The sequence below is a fragment of the Lineus longissimus genome, chromosome 18 (assembly GCF_910592395.1).
Source record: "Lineus longissimus chromosome 18, tnLinLong1.2, whole genome shotgun sequence".
Lineage (NCBI taxonomy): Eukaryota > Metazoa > Nemertea > Pilidiophora > Heteronemertea > Lineidae > Lineus > Lineus longissimus.
The window spans coordinates 344,130-366,523 of record NC_088325.1 but is presented as its reverse complement, the minus strand read 5'-3'; the positions used below and the strand labels follow the sequence as shown (position 1 = coordinate 366,523).

Sequence of the window (22,394 nt, the reverse complement as noted above, 5' to 3'; positions counted from 1 at the left end):
GGTCGATTTTGAATTAGAAACTCCTCTCCGATATTCTCTCACAGGCAGGATACACGGCCCCTCATGACAATATGTCAAATTCTGACCGACGAATGATAAAGAATGAAAGACAAGTGACCTGCCAAAGATCACACAGCAGATGACCAAACGATTCCTTCTTTGTAGATTTGACAACCCTAGAAAGCACATCTACTTTGCCATTTGTACTTTCCCGGGGGACTTTCTCAATCCCCAACAAAAAGTCCCAAGGAGTGAAACGACTGGGGGCGAAAAGGTCAGGGCGCGCAACAACCGCAATTCATAAATTTAATTTTCGCAAATTAATTACAAAAAAGATGATTTTAATATTCTAATGTAACTTATCATTATACATTATGAATATATATTCACAATTGATAGGGGAAAATATAAGATATTAGGAACAATAAGCGCACCTGCTCGCGAGAGTTCCCGTCGCTTGGTAACGTGAAGCTGTTGTGTCACCATTTTGCATTGTTTTGCACAGCGAACACTCAAGTCTAAACGACCCGCTCTGTTATTTCCCGTATTTCAATCGAAAAGGCTGCCAAAATGTCCGATATCGGTTCTGATGAATTCGAAGAAGAGCAGGGGCCATACTTAGGAGTAGGTTGATATAGTTTTCATTGATCAATTGTGAAGTAAAATTGTGAAATATCAAATAGAGTGATGACTCTGACAGTTCATTTTTATATGTGCACACTGCTGCATGTCTCTGGCAGGCTGCTCAGACTGCACACAGGCTGAATGCACTGGCCACTGCATGCATACATGCCTGTATCCTAATCTTGCCACTCACAACGTTCACTAGCAGCACTACTGCTTGCCAAAGTCACTGATGTCAGTTGTCACCACGATCATTCAAGGGTGCCGACATTCAAGATTGGCAAACAGCAAAAGTCATCGACCTTTTGATTAGTTGCCGCGCTGACTGCCTTTGCCTTGGCGCCATGGCGGCTTTGGTACCCTGTACTGGCTACTGCCTCTACCGTTACCGGTACCCGTACTGACATCATTTCAATGAAGAGTATGCCTATCTTGGAGTTGGCGTGGATCTGTTGTCGATCTTTTTATCTAGGCCCAAAATCATCTCATTTTCAATCCTTTTTTACGTCTAATCTAGTAATCATATCATTCATCAATTGTGTTTCTCATAAATTTCAGGAGTACGAAGGTGAAAGGAATGAACGCGATGAACGCCATGGTTACGGTAAAGCCACACTCCCAAATGGTGACACATATGAAGGTCTTTATGAAAATGGAAAGAGAAATGGACAAGGAACTTACAGGTACAGATGTTGGGTAGTGCCGCCTGGGTACAGATGTTGGGTAGATTGGTACAGATGTTGGATAGATTGGTACAGATGTTGGGTAGATTGGTACAGATGTTGGGTAGCGCCACCTGGGTACACTTCTTTTCGGGTAGCGCTGTTGCTGTTCATTACAATTAATATTCTGTGTTTATTTCAGATTCAAAAATGGAGCTCGGTACATAGGGGAATATACAAAAAATAAGAAGCATGGCCAGGGCTTATTCATCTACCCAGATGGATCAAAATACGAGGGTAAGAATTCGAAGGATGATTTTTAAGCTGTCACAAAAGTCAGCTGTTTCTTCCTGAAAATGTTTCTGGTACCTAGTCTCAAAATAACATATTCAGTTGTACAGTACCTTTTCATTGTTCAGTGAAAGTAAGCAGTAGTATTCTTCTCTGAACAACACCATTCAATCATCTGGGCCAAGGTAGCTTGTCCGTCGAGTCATGAGAAATCAAAAACCTACTTTCTCCAAGAAGGATAAACTTAGTCTACTTGACAGTAGCTTCTCAACAACATCCACCAAATGCACAATCCAATGTTTGGGTCTTTTTTGGAGTTGCTGCATTGATAAAGTGATAGGTATCTCTTCTAGCTTATCATTTTATGCCTGACATTTGCAGGAAGCTGGGTGGATGACCAGAGGTGTGGCAGCGGTAAATACTACTACGTCAACGGTGACGTTTATGACGGAGAATGGCAGAACCACGTCCGAAACGGCCAGGGAATGTATTTCTACGCCGAGACGGGGACAAAGTACGTCGGAACGTGGAAGGAGGGCCGACGGGAAGGAGCTGGTGAACTCATCCACGCCAACCACAAATATGTCGGTTCCTTCAAGGAAGACAGGGTACGTGATTGGATTTGCAGTTTCAAAAGATTTGGTTTAAAAGTGCTTTTATTCCTGTTTATATCTCCTTTCAAACTTCAAATCGTTTGTCAGTTATTCCAATATTAATATAAGTAAATAAAATTTGATATAATACATAACATAAACATTTCACTTTCAGATGGAGGGCAAAGGCAAATACGTATTTGATATTGGTTGTCAGCAGCATGGAGAATATATCCCAGTTGAACAGGTAACAATTAAACAATCAATCTCAAAGATTCTGTTTTTTCGAGAGGACAAACCCATGTCCTGCTCTGAGCTGCATATTTGAAAATCATCAAATTAGTATGATCTTGACTTTTGATTAACTTAAAGTGTGTTTCATGACTTTGACTTTGGACACCGTGGTCCTTTTGAATTGACCAGTTAAAGAAGAAAAAAACAGCAGAAAACTTTTGCTTTGCTATCATGATATTGGAGCAACAAATGATTATATTTGTCGACAGTTACATGTACCGCAGTTGAATTTATGTCTTTCTCTAAAACTGGCCATGGACGAACTTGAGAGGAAAAGGAGGCAGGCTTTAAAACGGAAAGAAGCAAGGAAAAACAAACAGAAACAAAGCCAAACAAACCCTGTTGCTGTAAGAATTGGTTGCTAGGGTGATGCATGCTTCCCTAGCAACAATGCATGTTTCCTTAGCAACATAACACATACTTTTATTTTGGATGTTGTTGAAATTTTATGTTCGAGCCAAATTCTTTTGTCACATATTTTTTAGAATCAAACGATAACTTACAGTTTCACACGGCGTAAATTAAGTTCCTGGACACTATTTCAAAATGTTTAATACATGTATCACGCTTTTACCAAATACTTTAAATTGGCACCAGTTTTCATAACATACAGTTACAATCTTTGTCACTACTCGACCAGGTTTACAATAACTGGCTTCAGGTGAAGAGGTTCATCTCAAAATGAACCAGACGGCTCCAAAAGGTGAAAAGTAACTGAAAATACATTCAAAGATTTTGGGCATTTTTGACCTTAACTTTCATTGTTGGCCGGAGGGTCGAGGGGCCTGGCCAGTGCCAATCAGTACCTTCAACTGGCTTGAAATCCTTGAGGGAAGTGCAATGTGTGCACTCCTGGTTTAGGTTGGACTTGTTTGTGTAAGGTACTTGTAGCCGGATTGTGACCTCACCAAGATATTGTCAATTTATCAAAAACTTCTCGTTTCTTTTCAAGCCTCATGACGACAAGGCTGACGAAGAAGAACAAGCCACTGTCGTCATCCCAAAATGGAAGGCGGGAAAAGTATCCGAGATCACAGTCGATGAGCCAGAGCCAGAGGAGGTGGCCGCAGTTGGTTCACCGATACCCGAGGGTGAGGAGGGGCCTGCTGGGTCCCCTGCTGGTGAAGAGGCCCAGGAAGGTGAGCCACCTGCTGGGACGCCGCCGGCTGAGGGTGAACAAGGTGTGTGATCTCTTCTTACGTTCAAATTTGTAGATTCTTGAGTTAAACATTAACCCTCTAATGACAATGACAAAGACCCTTATCAGTAATGTTTTATCCTTTTGATGAGGCAAAAGTACATGTAGTTTGATAGATTTGAATTTCATCATTTCTAAAAATAATTTTACTTAACCTTTTAACGTTATTTGTAACACAACTTCACTATTTTTTAACCCAAAATACCAGGGTATGATTTGTGAGTGACCAAGTATCCAGATATTATCAATAATGTCATATCTAGGATTGACTTTGTCCCTCTTGTCACACCCTGGTACCACCTTGTCTTACTTCCATTTTGACCAATACCTGAAGACCTCAGTCAATAGGTGTAAGCAGTAAAAATTGTCTGCGTTTGCCAGAGTCTATTTCGTCCTCGAGGTCTTCTTCTTTCTCCCTTTAATTTCTCATCAAAACTCACAAAAATATAACCTGTTTTAATTCTAGATTAAAGCGTAGGTGAGTTGGTTAACAGATCCAAATGCTTTTAAAATGATTTTCAGCATGATGTCTCTACTGTCCTGTGTCGCCTGATAGTATACCTGTACAGTTACGCAGATAAACTTTACGGCATGTTTTGTTTTGCAATTTCCATGTATTACTGCTATACGTTACAATTGGCTCATGTCATTTTGTGGAACTACCTGTGCCAGGGTCTAATCTTTGCTACAGTCCTTGGAAACAGAGAACATAAAAATCCCTCTGCTTGCTCTTGGATACTGAAACTTAGAACCTTGCTTCCCTTCTGCTTTTGTCCTTGTGACCCCCTGCTGTCCAAAACTGCACCTTTCTTGATGTATTTGTACTGCACAAATCTTGGAAACTCCTGCCAAAACTTGGCCCAGTGCTGGCAGTGGTCCAGGGTTGGCAACTGCATGCTAATGGGTGATATGAATAAAGACTAGCAAATGCTTTTGTCTAAAACTCCATGTACATTTACACTACACCTTTCTGTACAAAATTGAAGTAAAAGCATTTGCTAGACTTTATTCATATCACCCTGTCTGTTACTTCTCTGTAAATGTTGTAAAGTTATCTTTGTACATACATACACTACATGTATCAGTTTATGATCGAGGGCTTCTTTGTGTTGCAAGTAATATTGTGGTAGATTTGTCTGTCTTGTCTCCATGATAGCTTGAGGTCATCGGACATTTCAGTTGGATGCATGCAGTTTATAGTCAAGTGTTTTGTAGTGTTCCGATGCATGCGGTTTATAGTAGAGTCTCTTATACTATTCTGTTTATGCATGACTTTTCATTAGCGGATATATTAGTTACTGAGTTTAGTGTAGATTTATACAGAATCCATTAGATTAGAATCGTTGATGATTGATTGATGATTGAGGTTGACTGGTGCAGACTGTAGAAGCATCCGTCCGATTAAAAACACTGATAAAGGCTGGGACTTTCCATCTGTCGTTTTCAATCTGAGTGATAATGCCAGAACTAGTTTGACTAGGCAGATGTTACACGAGCAGGAATGTAGATATTGATCAGGTATGAAGATCAGACAATATGAGTGACTAAGTAAAGTAGGACTGATGAGTTGGTCTACAGTCTCAGCGCAGATGATGGAAAATCTGACTTTGTTGTCATGGTGAAGTGCCGTATGGTGACGTCTGCTGCGATGTGCATCCACACTTCTCAACATGTTTCTGTTCTATACTATTAAATCAATCTGTTCGATTTCCAGCCGAAAAACCAACAACACCAGCTGAAGAACAAGCAGAGGGGGGAGAACCACCTTCACAAGAGCCAGCAGAGGGAGGTGAACAGGAACAGCCTGTAGCAGAGGTGGAGGAGACTCAAGGGGAGGCACCTGCCGAGGATGCCCCTGTGGAGGAGGGTGGCGAGGTGCCACCTGCAGGGGACGTGGACACAGGAGATCAGGAGGAGAGTTAGACATCAGTGCACAAAAACATTTTTAAAGACAATTTTTATCGATGGAAAAACCTTGCTTTTCTGGTTTTTCTTGGCAACAAGATCGCTGTGGTTGGTTTGCAGAAACTTTCTACTGTTCATGGAAAGAAGTCGCGTTTGTAAAACCAATATGGATTCAAAATAGTCAACTGGTTGTCAAACCTTAGTATTCTCAGAAGTGTGTAGTGTTGAGAAAGAGAATGGCATAGGCTGACATCGTAGCAACCTCTCACCTTCATCTTGTTGCCAAGTTTCAGTGGAATAAACAAGGTTTTTTTCATCGACTGACAAAATGGACTTCTATAAAAGGCACTTACGAAATGGATATCATACACCGCGGAACTTCTAATGGCATCTTGTGGCATTCTACTAACGACGGCTGAAGCTGTACCTCACTCGTATGTTAATTGCTCCCACGGCAAATTATCAGGGTTTTAGTATTTTTATAAGACATCATCGCATAATTCTGGAGTAAGTTATGTCCTGTCCTTCCACATGTACTTATTAAGGCCAGTTAGGTCTATCAGTCATCAATGTATTGTTATGTGATTGTTGTCGTTTTATTTGTACTATTTTTCAGTGTAGCAATAACTCAACCACATCCAATCACAAAGTTGTAATATTCAGTTATTGCAGTCATGATTTTGTGGTGAAAATTCAAAGTTTCAAAATACACCATCATTTTGAGATTGACAGATGGCTTGGTTACTCCTAGCCCTATCATGAACTCGTAAACAAACTTCTTGTTTATTTTAGTTGCAAAAATGAATAAATCCAACAACACTGATTTTGTGTGTCAATAGAAGTACCGCTCAGGACCTTCCTCATCAGTTTCCACTTTCTCTGCTCCAAGTATGTAAATAATTATCGAGATTATCTAATTTATTGAGTACAATTTGACTCCATGACTCCAGTTGACTGCATGTTTGTTGAATGTCCATTTTGTATATTATTCCACATAATAAAGTATTCGTTTAAAAACTATCTTTACTTGTGTTCTTGTTAAGGGGATGGTCTTTGTCGAGACACCCTGTCTCTCACCCCTTTCCCCACTTCTGATCTATCTGGAGGTGAATTATCAACACCATATACCCTTTGGTGGAGAAGCAAGTTGAGTAGAGTGCCTTGCTGAAGGACAAAGATGAATTGGTGATCCTTCCCATGAGTCAAACTCGCATTACAAGGCTGTTGGTCGGACCATGCCTCTGATCTTCCCACACAGGTATGTCTGGACTCTGAAATATTCTCATTACAGACTCAATAAGAAGAAAGATTCCTTGCATAATCCTTTTATTTCTCACCATCACAAGTGAGGAAGCAAATCACATACTTGTCTATTGATGACCACACAAAATATACTGCATGTTCAACTTGTTTTCATGTGGCAAAACACTTGAAGAGAAAACTTAAAAGTCGTAAAAGATTTACAATTTCAAATCTTTCCATTGAATCACAGGTAAAGAAAGGTGGTACAATTACAGTGTTCATGTGCAGTGATGCACACTGTGAGCTGTTTTCTACACTTGAGGGGCTTGAATTACACCTGGGTCTGGTTGGCCCGAATGCTGGCATTCACTCTAAAACTTTTTGTTATCTTTTCAGGGCCCAGTTGTGAAAAACAAGTGTTGTCACTGACGCTGGCGTTTTCTCACTCAGGTGACACCATTAGTCTTAACACCAGCATTGGTAACAAAACTTATTTTGCACAAATGGGCCCATGACCGTAATTGTACCACTCTACCTTATGTTATAGATTGTCTTTCAAGAGTCAACGACCCCATAAAAACGACACATATTCATAAATGCACTCTCTATCTGGCTGTACCATGACTTAGGCCCTTCACCTCCTCAATTATAATTAGGAGGGATTTTTCTCACCCTGTCCATAACTGCATGAATAACATCCTGGTGGCAAAAAGGAACTATTTTCACTAATTCGTTCATTATTCAGTGGTGAAGTGAATTGATTTTCAAGCCACCTTTTCAATTATAATATGGTGGTCAAAGTAACACTCAACTTGCCACCAATTTCAATTATAGGTTTTGGTGGCAAAATTGATTAATTTTGAAATCACCTCTTCAATAATGATAATAAAACTAATACAAACCAGCTTTTCAATTATAATGTGCCAGTAAACTTAAATGATTGTCACCTCTTTTGAAATTATAATTGAATGACAAAATGACTTATTTCCTTATCACTTCTGGTAGGATGATAATATCGTTATCACCTCAGTGACAAAAATTAATGACTCACCATGATTCTTAAATTAAAATTTTAAAATTTTTTAAATCAAGATCTGTTCTTGGAACACAAGTTACGCATTGAGCTTGATAATGTGAATGTGGAGAAATTTCATTGATTGGAAATCTCTCTTTCAACCAGTTCGTTGGATGACTCTTACACCAGGGAGTATGGTACGTCAAAACCCATGTGAATCCCAAATCGTGGATACAGAAGGTCGCGGTCAACAGGTCCCCTCATCATTTCCTGCTTGAGCACCACAGTGAGAGGTTCTCATAGTACATGTGTCAAGCATTGTGATGCTATGCACTAGAAGTTACTCAGATGAGTCATCACTTGAACCCAGGGTTTGCGAGATGGGGTTTAAGTGTAAGCAAGTGTGGAAGAAATGAAAATGTGCAGCCATTTTCAAACAGCATCCAGCCAAAACAACTCGGCATTACAATACACAGCACAACTATTCTCAGCAGTTAAAACCGCAAAAAACGGAATACAACCTGTACGTCAAGTTAGAAGAGGAATTGTTTATGAGCTGCTACCTGTCGGTAGAGCCTTCCCACAGCACGAGTTACAACGTTTTCACCATTGGATTCCTGAGGTTGTCAGGCTGACAGAGCAGATAGGCCTACCACTACCAGTCAGGCAGAGATGCTCGATGCACCGATCGTAGCCAGATAAAGCCATGCAGATAGGCCTACCACTACCAGTCAGGCAGAGATGCTCGATGCACCGATCGTAGCCAGATGAAGCCATACAGATAGGCCTACCACTACCAGTCAGGCAGAGATGCTCGATGCACAAATCGTAGCCAGATAAAGCCATACATATAGGCCTACCACTACCAGTCAGGCAGAGATGCTCGATGCACCGATCGTAGCCAGATAAAGCCATACATATAGGCCTACCACTACCAGTCAGGCAGAGATGCTCGATGCACCGATCGTAGCCAGATAAAGCCATACATATAGGCCTACCACTACCAGTCAGGCAGAGATGCTCGATGCACAAATCGTAGCCAGATAAAGCCATACAACAACATTAAAGGTGATTTCGCACGGCTAGCGATATAGACCACTCTTTTGATCTTCTCGGGCGCTAAAAATGAATCTTTGAGCCAGTCAATTTGGAGCTTTGAGTGATGACTGGCAATTGCCAGAGTAGAGACTGATGCAGGTAATAGCTTGTTTGGGCTACCATCGGTCCATCGAGGAACTTGGCAATTACCAGAGTAGAGACTGCTGCAGGTAATAGCTTGTTTGGGCTACGATCGGTCCATCGAGGAACTCTGCCTGAGAGATAACATCAACATCAAGCCCATCTTGTATTTCAGACTTGCCAAGGCAGAGGAGAATCAGGTTACAAACAATGTTGATATAACCCATTCACCTGGATCTGCTGGTAAGCAATGCATTAACCCTCTCAGTGCCAGCGCTGGCAGTGAACCAAATGTGGCATGTCAACACCATCTCAAAATCTGAAGTTTTGAAGCGTGGTACATGTACCAATCACCTGTCTGATCAAAACATCCAGAGATAAGGCCTAGCCATGATCGGAGTGGTACATGTACCAATCACCTGTCTGATCAAAACATCCAGAGATAAGGCCTAGCCATGATCGGAGTGGTACATGTACCAATCACCTGTCTGATCAAAACATCCAGAGATAAGGCCTAGCCATGATCGGAGTGGTACATGTACCAATCACCTGTCTGATCAAAACATCCAGAGATAAGGCCTAGCCATGATCGGAGTGTTAACTCCAGAATGAAAGCTTATGACTACTCCAGAACAAGTGTGGTACATGTACCAATCACCTGTCTGATCAAAACATCCAGAGATAAGGCCTAGCCATGATCGGAGTGGTACATGTACCAATCACCTGTCTGATCAAAACATCCAGAGATAAGGCCTAGCCATGATCGGAGTGTTAACTCCAGAATGAAAGCTTATGACTACTCCAGAACAAGTGTGGTACATGTACCAATCACCTGTCTGATCAAAACATCCAGAGATAAGGCCTAGCCATGATCGGAGTGGTACATGTACCAATCACCTGTCTGATCAAAACATCCAGAGATAAGGCCTAGCCATGATCGGAGTGTTAACTCCAGAATGAAATCTTATGGCTACTCCAGAATAAGTGCTAATTGTAACTCCACAATGAGTGCTGATTTAAATCAGGACACCTCTCAATTAAGGACACCCTTAGGACTGGCAAGTGCTGTCCTTTATTATAGAGAGGTGTCCTGATTAAAGTGGTCAAATTCAATGGGAATGACCAACTTGGGGCCAAATGCAGTGTCCTTAGTAGAGAAGTGTCCTTAGTAGAGAGGTGTCTGCTAAGGGAGGTTTTACTGTAATTCCTGTCCAAGTGCCAATTGCAACTTGACAACAAGTGCCAATTGCAACTTGACAACAAGTGCCAATAGCAACTCCAGAGTGTGTGCCAATAATAACTCATGAATCGTGTGTGTGCGCCTGACCATGCAGATACACTCAAGTAACTTACATACCGGCAATGATACTATCAAACGTGACATGTAAAACATTCATTTCAAACTCTATATTTCCAATTGTCCGAACATCTTTATATACTGCTCCTTTTTTTGTTTTTGTTTTTTTTCTGCATCATCCTCTGAACTGATTTCGGACTTTTTGCCAATGGTGACATTGTTGGTGTCTTGTTTTTCAACAGTAGTTGAAGCTGCTTCGCGCGTAACATCTGTTTCGGAGTGACCGCTGGTGATTTCAGGATACTGTTTTCCGGCCTTTTGTCTGGGACGAACGGTGGTACCGGACTGACGTTGAGACTGTCCTTGAAATCTGGAAAATAAATCATTTTTTTTAAAGAACAACAGTGATAGGATGAGCTTGATAAGGTATGTCAATCCCAATAACACCTCAGCTCTGTTGACCAAGGTGTCACAAGCATTCTCCTTTCCATCTATATTCTACTTGCGCCCATTTGGTAAAATTGCTCCGGAAAATAAAAAGGCCTCTTTTCCCGATAATCTCTTTCGAACGAACCTTGTTCCATGTTTCTTGCCATTATGAAGCTGACTCTCTTTGATTTCTTCTTCTTCTCCGAGGATGTGGCACTTTTTGGAGACTTTTTCTTCGGTGTCTGAAATGTAAACAACTCAACAATGAAAAGTCGGTTAAAGGTATAACACGACAAGGGTGACTGTGCTGACTGGTTCAAACTTTGGAAGGCCATCTTCGACTTCTTTTTCTCCCAGGAGGTGGCAGCACCGTTTAGCGTGACTCAACAATGAAAAGAAGGTGAAATCAGTAGGATTCACTCGTCTTTTTATTGTAGCAATTTGCAAAGATTTCTATATAAAAAATTCATTTTTATAATTTTTTAATTTTAATTAAAAAAAATTCATTATTTTTAATTTTTATAAAAAAAAATCATTATTTTTAATTTGCGATATTTGTTAAATTTGTTAAATTTGTTAAATTTGCGATATTCGTTAAATTTGCGATATTTGTTAAATATGCAATATTTTTTAAATTTGCAATATTTTTTAAATTTTCGATATGCGGGCACCATGCAGGATGTTTTGTTAATCTCAAGGCATCGTAGGTGTTGATATGTTGAAATAGGGGATTCCTATCCATTGCCTTGAGAAGACATTACATGGAAATACATCCACTTTACAACCAGGTCACTTCATGCTTGGAATACCTCCGACTAAAATAAACACCACGGAACCTCCCTTATCCGACACATCTCTATTACCTACACCCTCTCTATTAAGAACATCTGTGTCTGGTCCCAAATTGGTTGTCTTCACTGACATGACCTCTGTAATCCGGACACCTCTCTATTAAGGACAGCACTTGTCTGTCACAAGGGTGTCCTTAATAGAGAGGTTCTACTGTATAACACATGGTAAGCCAAGCATGTAGTCTTATTTTAAATCTTACAGAGAAGAGATTATTGTTCCCGTTTGTCCTTAGGGGGAGAGATTTTTTATGGTGGCTTTTCATCTTAAATTAAGTTTAATAATTTATTTCAATTTTTATGAAGAATTCCCATTTCTCACTTTAGTTGTCCTACAAACTCTGAATTTGGGAACTCCCTTAGGATTAAACACGCCCACAGCTGTTGCGCTTCTTAACCATTGCTTTTATGTAAGTTTGCTTAGCATTTAGGCGACAACCCATTCATGGTTAAGAGACATCCTTTATTCTGGGATTAACGCTATGTGGACAAATCACCTTGTAATTTGTGCCACCCTTGTCTTATAATTAATTGGTAAGCCATCTGTCCTAGCTTGTTGCTGTAATTATGTCATTAAGTTTTCTGTGTTGTTAGAAACCAATTTTCTTGGTGAATCTATATTTTATGTGTGGGCATTCAGGTCCTGGACTCCAGCCTGAGAAGAACACTACCGGTTTTGGACTTCCAAACTGTGAAACTGTGTGACCTATGATTGTGTAGATGTGTATATGGTGAAGGAACAATATAGTTTAGTAAGTTATTCATGTCTTCAAGTTTTATTTGAACTCTGACCAGCTAGTACCCCCACCCGAACCAGCAACATAATATATTCATTGATTTTCTATATGTCTCTCTACTTTGGCGATACGGGATATCGTAGACATTTTTTTGATCACCCTGTATTAGTTCAACCAGTACTTAATGGAGGCAGCATCAGCTAGTGATTGGACCTAATACTGATGCAGAGTGGGAATTCCCCGTAATGGATTCCCGGCATGGAGACTTCATGGCAATACTTATACTTTACATCCAGGCCAAGCAGTGGGTGTAACCTTAACCATCTGTTCAGATAAAGGCCCAAATTGATGGTATTGGGGAGCGTGAAAATGTGCTTTTATTGATTTCATACCAGTATCTTTGATAACAGTGTAGGATACCAGACAGTTTTTCAATCGGAGAGAAGACTTCAAGGGGAACATCCACCAAGTCAGTTCAGAAGATGAGATGGACAAGTTTTAAGGATTTTACTAATGAGAATGCTGTGAAAGTGGAAATTCCCCTCACAGATAAAAAAGGTTTCATGGAGTGAAAATTTCATGGCAATGTCTCTGCTTTATTCAGGCTTATCTCGGGCACAGGACCTTCCAGCATTCGATGCACTTCTACTGTTCACATAAAGAAGAAAGTCAGTGGTAAGCTCCCAGCATGAATATTTATGGAGATTTTTACTTTTAAGCACTTTCGTGTGATGTATACACCTTTCCAGAAATGGGGCGCTGAGTGTCCGAAATAGTGATGTCATAAGGGGAAACTAGGCCTTATGGTGGAGGGACAAAGGAGATAGTCATGGTTGACCAACACACTTGAATGCCTTTAATGACATACAAGGGGGAAAAAGTTAGTTCCAATGCAAGCCACCAATTTCGGGAAGCATGTATAAATGCAGGCTGCATGTATAACACAGAGAACACTTCACAAGAGGGAGGGTAGGGTGGCCCTGTAGAAACTATTGACAAGATTCTAGAGCAAGGTTGGGTGGCTGCTCCAAGGTAGGGTGGGACAAACTGACAAATGGCCTTGTGGAGAACACGCGTGATTATGAGGCGTTTTGTGTCATAATCTGAATTTTCCGACTTTACCATAGATGGCTCACTTTCCTGATCTTGTTTTGATGACAGATAATGGATGAACTTGGGGGAAGCACCCGTCCACCAAGGAAGCATGATGCATCGTCAGTACTGCCAGCCCAGCAAACTTCATGCAGGACTGAAGATCCAGATCAACCACCTTTGGCGGAGCCCTCCACTAGTGGTTGTACCCCACCAAAGAGGGGTACAAGGAAGCATGATGCATCGTCAGTACTGCCAGCCCAGCAAACTTCATGCAGGACTGAAGATCCACATCAACCACCTTTGGCGGAGCCCTCCACTAGTGGTTGTACCCCACCGAAGAGGTTGAAAGGTAATTAGAAACATAGTACTGGGTGACACAAAAAAAGTTGACATTCTATTGATATTGAATAACTCCAAAACATACATCAGATTTGGAGAAAATCTGCTAGTTTTGATACTAAATGGCCCGTAATATTGACAAACTAACCTTGACCTTGACCTGATGACCCTTCAAGGGCAATCAAGACCTCACAGCCTTTCTCCTTGGATTGTCATAACATTTATTCTATTTTTCAGTCACGGAGGACGCTGGCACCAGCGCAAGATATACTGCGAGGGTGGATGGACATGGCTGTGCTCCGCAGGGTCCGTCGGCTGAGGACGGAGCCGACAGCCGAGAAAAGGGATTCGACGATCGTAGATTGATGGACGCAATAGAAGGACATGCCTTGATCATCGCCATTGAGAAAGAACAAGCTGATGTTGTAGAACAGCTTTTAGAACAGGGTGCAAATGTTGAAACAAAGGGAAACAAAAACTGGTCTCTGCTTCATTTGGCATCACAAAGTGGACATGGTCGTATTGTGAGCCAACTGCTGACTAAAGGAGCTGATATTGAGGCCAAGACAAACCTTGGTCTTTCTCCTCTTACAATAGCCTCAAAACACGGACATGAGGTGGTGGTTGGTCTTTTGTTAGATCAGGGTGGAGATATTTCAGCAAAGGAAAAGCGAGATTGGTCTCCGATTCACTTTGCATCACAAAACGGACATGAGAACGTCATCAAACTTTTACTGGACGGAGGTGCAGATATTGAGACAAAGACAAATGAGCAACGCTCTCCACTTTTATTAGCATCGCGATATGGACACGAGACGATTGTTCAACTTCTATTAGATAGAGGTGCAGACATTGAGGCCTACTCGTACCGGGGGGACACACCTCTATCCATGGCAGCGCATCATGGGCATGAGAATGTCGTTAGACTTTTATTAGACAGAGGTGCAAAGATCGACACCCAACAAGTCCAGGGTTTCAGTCCTCTTGCAATGGCGGCTGTCAACGGACACGTAAACGTTGTCAAACTTCTACTAGATAGAGGTGCGCAGATCGAGTCTAAGAACGTTACAGAATGGACCCCAATTCATGGTGCCGCATACTTTGGAAAGTTAGATGTGATGCGTATATTACTTGAGCGGGGGGCCGACATCGAGAGTAAGAACGACCGGGGGCAATCTCCCTTAAACCACACGGCTACTTTAGGCAAAGTCGATGTTTTTGAATTCTTGATCCAAAATGGTGCAGACTGCCACAGCAACGACGTGGATGGGTTTTCACCGTTGGAAAATAGTATCATACACGGCCAGGTGGACCTCGTCAAATATTTACTGACAAGCATCACTGATGAAGACCAGGTCAGAAATCTGATGGGCAAATTGACATTTGCTGCAAAATATGGCAAAAAAGATGTTATCACCTTTATGGCGGGATTGTTCAAACGATTTCAATCGTTTCAGGAGGAACTTCTGTCTTCCATGGCAGCAGCTATTTCTCACGGACATTTTGAATGTGTCAGATTGCTTCACTCATTAGGGGCAACACCCCACTCCATAGGACGTGACAGACTCATGAACTGTCTCACAGAATGTGGATCAGTGGATATTCACCTGTATCTCTTGGTTGCAGGGGTGGACCTAGATGCGGTGGACACCAGCGGTTACAAGGCACATGACTATCTATATTGTAGTAGCAGAATTGATTGGGACATCTTCAAGAATGCTCTTTCACCTCGAGTACAAACTTCAGTGACTGCAAACAGAGAGAAGATCCCAACCACAAGTTTGGTTGACTTCCCTGGCCTCGGCTCCATTCGAAGTCTACCGCTTGATATACGAAGCAACTTGAAGCGAACAATTCTTGACAACGTGACGAGGATTACAGAAAAAACAAAGGAACGCTACTTGATGACAACGAAGGAAATAGGAAGTATGGCGGAATCAACGAAAGTGGGATTCCCTGATGAATTTGATATCATATTACAAGATACTGAGACTTTTGCCCCAGACGGACTTGTTGATGTTGGGCATGGTTACAAAAGGTACGACAGTGACAAATGTCACATGAATAGTAGTAAGACTTTCCACACCGATACCTGGGTGTACCTTAAACCTAAAGATGACACGCTGACCTCAATGCCGACAGGTGTAGCTGGTGATGGTGCTGCTTGCACTTGCATCAAAATGCGATACCAGGATGAAGAAAATAGACGGCAGGGCCTAATGGTGTCCGTCGACCTCGTCCCAGTACTTCATTTCGCTGACTGGCCGAGCAATGCGATTCAAAGCACCTGGATGATGAATTCAGAAGAGTTGAAAGCACATGGGTACCAGCTTGTAGCCAGGCCTCCACACAAGAATAGCTCGTTTGGTCAAAGCTTTCATGGAGCCGAACGCGAGCGACTGTATCGGATCACATTCTCCCTACTTGAGGTAAAGCACTTCAAGGGTCTTGAGGACAGGGTCAAGGATGCCTACATCTTGACGAAATGTCTCCGGAGCCCAGTGGTGTGTCAGGTGGTGGTCAGAGACGAAGGTGTGGTACACTTTGTCGGTGAATTTATCACCAGTTACTTCCTCAAGACCGTCTTCATGCACAATGTGGAGGACTTCCGCAACCATGAGCGACCACTTGTTGAGATGGCGTACATTCTGTACTCTCATCTGGAGTACTATCTGTCTCATGGGTTCATCCCGATGTTTTGGATGCCCAAGATCAACCTCCTCGAAGGGGTCGATATCAATGCAGTCAAATGTCACAAGGTGGCAGCACATATGAAGGCTCATGTTGGTGAACGCTATCGAGAGGAACTCCAAAGGGAACCCCCTGAAGATGTGAATGATAATGTAGTGATTCCATCAGACTTCCCAGTCATAGACTTGGCTGAAGCATCAGGAACAGACATTTTACCATTACCCTTGAGGAGCCTCATAGCCTAGTAGTTACAAGCTTGCTGGCTACCATGCCTCCATGGCCTCTAACCCAGGAATGTATGTCTGGATGAACTGGGTGACTTCCCAGGAACTAAAATTCCTGGCTCTTCAAAGTCCTTTGAATGAGACATAGAACAGAGATTCGTACCTGGTCCGAGAAAAACACCCACCAAGTGAGAAACATGAGTAGCTTGCATTGGGCTCTCCCTCTGGCCAAAGACAGAGTCATAAGGTCAATAAACCCAATTGGCACCTAACCATAGTGGCACGTTAAAACCCTCATTCAGACTATTCCGATTGATGCCCCAATGAGCTGTTATAGTACGGTAGTTGGAACGCCCTGTGTTTGGGTAATCTTGAGTTGATCAATAATATCAACACATGCTGTAAAGCTAAAAATGGACTTTTCAAATCTTAATAAGTTATGTAACAATCATGATTAAAATCAATTTAGAAAGGTACCTTCCCTTCTTTACCGTTATTGAGCCACAAAAGACTATGGTAATGAAACAGGAGAAGAACAAACATATTGAAGCAATAATCTGCCTACTCCTTTAAAACAATATTAAAGGAACACTCACCTCATTCTGCTTGGCCTTGGGCGTGACCTTGGGTGTCACCTTGGTTACAGCTTTCTTCACAAACACGGCAGGTGGAGTCTTGACCTTCTCAAACGCAGCAAACAAATTCTTCTCAATCTTCGCCGACGCTGGCTCCGGATTTTCTTCCGCAATATTCGTCAGTTGAGTTTTCCCTTTCTTACTACTAGATGGCCCCACTGGTGTCCCGGTCAATTTCTTCTTCTTTCCACTGTTGGTAGGCGTCAAGAAGTCAAATTCATGCACCGGGCTTGTTTTCTTCTGTTTCTTTTTCAGACTCGCAGATCTAGCAGGCGTATCCAGTCTTGTTTTCTCCCATTTCTTTGAGGACTTTGGAACAGGAGTCAATACGTCAGCCTTCACAGACGGACTGGACATTGCCGGACTTTTCGGACTCGAAGGAATAGGTGTTTTGCATTCAGAATCAAAGTTTACATGCTTTCGATTTTTGTTCATACCACTAGATGGCGTATCCGATACCAGTTCCTCACGACGCTTTTCCATCATCTTAGCATACGCACTCACTTGTGCAGAACTCTTTTTCGAACTTCCAGGTGTCACGACCTTGACCTTTGAACTCCCAGGGCTTGCGACCTTGACCTTCAAGGCAGCATCAGACTGTCCACCACTCAGCCTTTTCTTAATCTTTGAATACACAGGCTCATTTGCATCCGGAGCAGACGACTCGGCCGTCTTGGACATTTCAGACATCAGTGAACCCAAACTTCTCCGTTTTTTTGACTTAGCCTTCAAGGAAACTTTCTCTACTTCAGTATGATCACCAATGTCATTCCCAGTTTCATCTTGACCCACAAGATCACCATCATTTTTCTCTTTCTTACTCAGAATCAAAGTACCCAGCGCATCCCCGCAAGACTTACGTCGTTTTTTCTTCAACTTTCCAGCTTTCTCAGTACCACTCCTCTCCTCCGATAATTGCGCAACTTTTTGTTCAAATTGATTGAACTCCGCATTTAAAGCTTTCTTTTCTCCGACAGTAAACTGATGCGGAACAATCGCTTGATTCACCTCACCAGAATTCTCCTTATTTTTCTTCTTCTTCTTAACAGAATCTTTCCCACGTATCTCATCAGTTTTTGACATCACCCCTTCTCCTCCCTTCAAACTTTTACCGCCCACAACTTGTGTGGAATCCTCTCCTTCCTTAGATTTTCCCTCTTGACCGTCTGCTCCTCTCTTACCCTTTCTTTTCAATGTTGTATCCCCTTTGGATTCCAAACCTTTCTTTCCCTTGTTTTTCTTACTTTGCTTTGAATTTGAATCTTGTTTTTGCGACATATCATCAACATCGAGATCATTTCCCGTATTTTCCTTCAAATTTTCAAACTTAGGTTGATTCGACTTTCCTTTCTTTTTCTTTCTAGGCGGGGCAGCAACTTGTTCATCACTCTCATCACTGAATGCAGCATCCTCATCACTGTCATCACTGTCATCAGATTCTGCAATCAAAACAAATCAAAATATTTTTAACTTGATGAAACAGCTCTTAGAATCATATTTTGATGAGACGTGGTGCATTGGACCGCTGACTCCTGCTGCCTTCTGGTTTTTAAATAAGGTTGCTTACTATCAACCAAGACCACCAGCCAGGCATGAAATCTTGTGTCACTTTGGCAGAGTGACTCAAGTCTTTAGGCCGGCTGTCAAGAGGGGCCTCATTCAATCCCACAGTCGGGATGAGACTTTGACTGACATGCCACGCCCCACCCAGGTGTATAAATGGATACAAGTCAAAAATGCTCAGATTGTATTGCTGATTGAGCAGCTCCTCCGAGTTCTACTGAATGGTTTCAGGTTAGACCAGAGTTAAAGTGTGAATAACGTGCAAATTCGGTGGATGCCATTGTTGACATCAGACTATACACCCTCAATTTATACCACTCTCATCAACTCATACCTTGTCGCTTTCTCTTCCTCTTCTTCTCCCTGGGCTTCTCCATGGCCATCAGCTGAGCCACGGCCTTGTTGATGTCGTCCCTAGTGATGGAGTCATCAGAGTCATCCGCTATTCTGTCCCGCGGGAAAATACCCTCGGCCAAGTTACGGAATCTGAAAATTAGACAGAAGTCAATGATGTAGGTGTTTGTAAGATGAAGATAGACAGTATTTCAATTTTCTCCTGAACTGGGCTATAGTACATGCAGTTCAATATCCCCAGTTCATGAGTTCCTGATCATGTGATCGCTGGTAATGACAAAACAATGTTTCCATTTCATGATTTCCTGGTCATGTGACCGCTGGTAATGACAAAACAATGTTTCCATTTCACGATTTCCTGGTCATGTGACCACTGATCATGTGATCGCTGGTAATGACAAAACAATGTTTCTGTTTCATGATTTCCTGGTCATGTGACCACTGGTTATGTGATGGCTGGTAATGACAAAACAATGTTTCCATTTCATGATTTCCTGGTCATGTGACCACTGGTCATGTGATCGCTGGTAATGACAAAACAATGTTTCCATTTCATGATTTCCTGGTCATGTGACCGCTGGTCATGTGATGGCCTGACAAAACAATGACAACATGTCCCAGGTAATGTCTCACAGGATTAACCAATTTAATGGATTTATTTGAGAAACACAGAATGTGCTCTTACTTTTTCACAATGCCATACATATTGTCTCTATTTGCCTTCCTGCACACACCGGAGCTCGCCACTTCAAACAAACGATCGGCCATTTTGGAATAGTCGATATTCAGCCTCGGTGGTTCATCTTGGCGCTTCTCCGCCCTCGCTTCGGACAAGCCAACATCGGAGTCGATGATGATCTCCATGAAGAAACGATTCATTTGCTTTTTACTGAAAGAATGGAGCAGAATTTTCTACATTTTGGAAGACATGAAGTCCATATCCAAAGAGGCCTGCCTCACCCAGGTTGTGTGTGAGAAATTGTATCAGTTTACAGATAAGAGAAAGACATTCTCGAACGAGTGGAAGATTTTGAGAACAATTTTAAACATGTTAAAGCTCCAGTTAACTTCCGACCTCTTTTGAATGAGGTACAGGATTGTTTTTCCGCCTTCATTTGCTCATATCTCACTGGAATTAGATCAACTTGAATCCCAGACAATGTCTAAAGTCCTAAAAGAAAACTGGACCAATTTCAAATAGAGTCTACTCACTTTTTACCCTTGGCATAGAGTTGGATGAACGGTTCAAAGAAGGTCAACACTTGGTCGGAAGAGAGCTGGAGAATAAGAGCATTTCATGAAAATATAAATAAACTGTATCCACTTAAAAAGCGCCTGGTGATTCAAAACAGCAAATTCTCTGTCTTGGTGGTGAGTCTGTAACATTAGAAACTTTGGCATATGGAACATGGGAGCCTCTCCCTAAGTAGACTTTATCTTTCAGAGGAAAAATTTCGAAAATCACTTTTTGCCCCCAACACAATTCACTTTATGTAGCTTATACAGCATTAAATGTGCAGTAGAACCTCTCTATTATGGATACTCTTGGAACTGACAAATGTTGTCCTTAATAGAGAGGTGTCCTGAATGCAGAGGTCAAATTGTATTAGAAATGGCGCATTTGGAACTCAGTCAGTGTCCCTAATGGAGAGTCCGGACTACAGAGGTGTCCGGTTTCACTGTATATTGCCATACCTCATCTGAGGCTACTCGAGTCAGCTCCGTGTAGAAGACATCGATGAGATGTGTCCGCACACCGATGGGAGCATTTCCGTCGGCTGAGATCAAATCCTTCGATAGAAGCTCCAAAAGTCGCGTAACCAGATTCTTGCTCCATTTACTCTTCTTCAGTACCACCAATGTTTGCCGGAACATTCGTCTAATCAGCTGAAATTAAAAGTTCCTTTTAACCGGCACAGTAGAACCTCTCTAGTAAGGACATCCTCAGGACTGACAAGTGCTGTCCTTGATAGAGAGGTGTTCTGATTAGAGATCAAACTGAATCGAAACAACCAATTTGGGTTTTTGAAATTAATGTCCTTAACAGAGAGGTTGTCTTTGGTAGGGAGATGTTCGCTGAGGGAGATTCATCTGTACTTATGAAACCCAAAGACCCTGGGGGAAATCCTTAGAAATATCTGATAGTCAAATACTCTGAACTCGCACTTAACAAGTATAAGGGGTCATCCCAACTTCCGTATCGGAATTCTCTAGTGGTATCTTTGTCTTTAGTGCTCTCTAGAGTGGAAGCTGAAGGGCCTACTTGAGAATGGTCATTCTAACTTACCATCATAAACTTATCGATCCGTAATCTGTCGATCCCATACCACTCCCTACACTCGGTCTCGAAAAACGTCTCCAGGAACATGAATGCAGCATCTGGCGTCTTGAGGTTGTGGATAAGGGACGATATGAGCTCGGCCAGATCTTCCTGAACCAAGGGTTTGTCCGACATCCACATGCAGTAGTGGAGACCCTTCCAGATCTTGACCAAGTCGTCTCTGCTGAACCCATCTGAAAAGGATTGTAAAATTCTTTACAGAACACTACTTCTACTGTGAATGTCTACAGAAGTCTACGATGTCAATGAATATGTGAGGGAAGGACAGGGTATTTGGTGTCTTGACTTCAGGAAGTGAATAAGGCAAATAATCCATCTGGCTCTCAAAAGTATAGTGAGAGGGGTTACATGAAAAATTGAAAAGCACCGACATGTTCGAGTACAATGCTACAATGTAGACCCCTATACTCTACACACACAAATGTACATGCAACACGTGCAAAATGTACAGCGAGAAAGCTGGGACGTGGAATTTGGGGGTGAAAAAAAGTGTGATTTCTGAAGATTAGGAGTAATCCCGTACTTTTCTGTGATTGTGAACGGGCCTCTAGATATTTCCTCAACTTTTTCACGCCTCTATCGCGAACGGTCCTGTCGTTACAAGCGAGTTTTTGAGCTAGTTTTTGCTCAAAATCCATGCTTTCACTGGGCGCAGCCATGTTGATTTTCCTCGGATCCAGGACATTACAAATTTACAGTGTACATTCAGACATAACACAATGCACGCCAAAGATTTTCATTGACCTGGATACGAGGTCAAAACTATAATCGTACAAGTAGTGACATCTGGTGATAGAGAACGCAACCTGTCTTCTATAAATACAGCGTGTCTCAAAAA

The 22,394-nt window shown here is 42.0% G+C and overlaps 3 protein-coding genes across 4 annotated transcripts; 2 read left to right on the top strand and 1 right to left on the bottom strand.

Moving 5' to 3' along the window:
• The first annotated feature begins 472 nt into the window (after nucleotides 1–472).
• LOC135502426 (radial spoke head 1 homolog) lies at nucleotides 473–6,587 on the top strand. Of its 2 annotated transcripts, XM_064795252.1 has the most exons (8): nucleotides 473–624; nucleotides 1,183–1,307; nucleotides 1,489–1,583; nucleotides 1,959–2,185; nucleotides 2,346–2,417; nucleotides 3,417–3,645; nucleotides 4,129–4,140; nucleotides 5,377–5,516. In XM_064795252.1, exons 1-7 carry the CDS (start codon nucleotides 571–573, stop codon nucleotides 4,131–4,133), a joined length of 807 nt encoding a protein of 268 aa, XP_064651322.1. In that variant the 5' UTR covers nucleotides 473–570; the 3' UTR covers nucleotides 4,134–4,140; nucleotides 5,377–5,516. The 2 variants fall into 2 exon arrangements, with proteins under 2 accessions (XP_064651322.1, XP_064651321.1); XM_064795251.1 differs by lacking the exon at nucleotides 4,129–4,140 and having other exon boundaries at nucleotides 5,377–6,587.
• A 297-nt stretch (nucleotides 6,588–6,884) lies between these two features.
• LOC135502437 (ribosomal RNA processing protein 1 homolog B-like) lies at nucleotides 6,885–22,212 on the bottom strand. Its single transcript, XM_064795273.1, has 9 exons — nucleotides 22,080–22,212; nucleotides 21,503–21,729; nucleotides 20,911–21,102; nucleotides 20,428–20,492; nucleotides 19,901–20,104; nucleotides 19,196–19,347; nucleotides 17,260–18,737; nucleotides 10,875–10,971; nucleotides 6,885–10,670 (listed from the first exon to the last, which is right to left on the bottom strand). Exons 1-9 carry the CDS (start codon nucleotides 22,192–22,194, stop codon nucleotides 10,435–10,437), a joined length of 2,766 nt encoding a protein of 921 aa, XP_064651343.1. The 5' UTR covers nucleotides 22,195–22,212; the 3' UTR covers nucleotides 6,885–10,434.
• Nucleotides 12,923–17,127, top strand: LOC135502387 (ankyrin-3-like). The gene is made up of 3 exons (XM_064795179.1): nucleotides 12,923–12,989; nucleotides 13,476–13,758; nucleotides 13,986–17,127. The coding sequence occupies exons 2-3, from the start codon at nucleotides 13,479–13,481 to the stop codon at nucleotides 16,682–16,684; spliced, it is 2,979 nt and encodes a 992-aa protein (XP_064651249.1). The 5' UTR covers nucleotides 12,923–12,989; nucleotides 13,476–13,478; the 3' UTR covers nucleotides 16,685–17,127.
• Nucleotides 22,213–22,394: the final 182 nt, after the last annotated feature.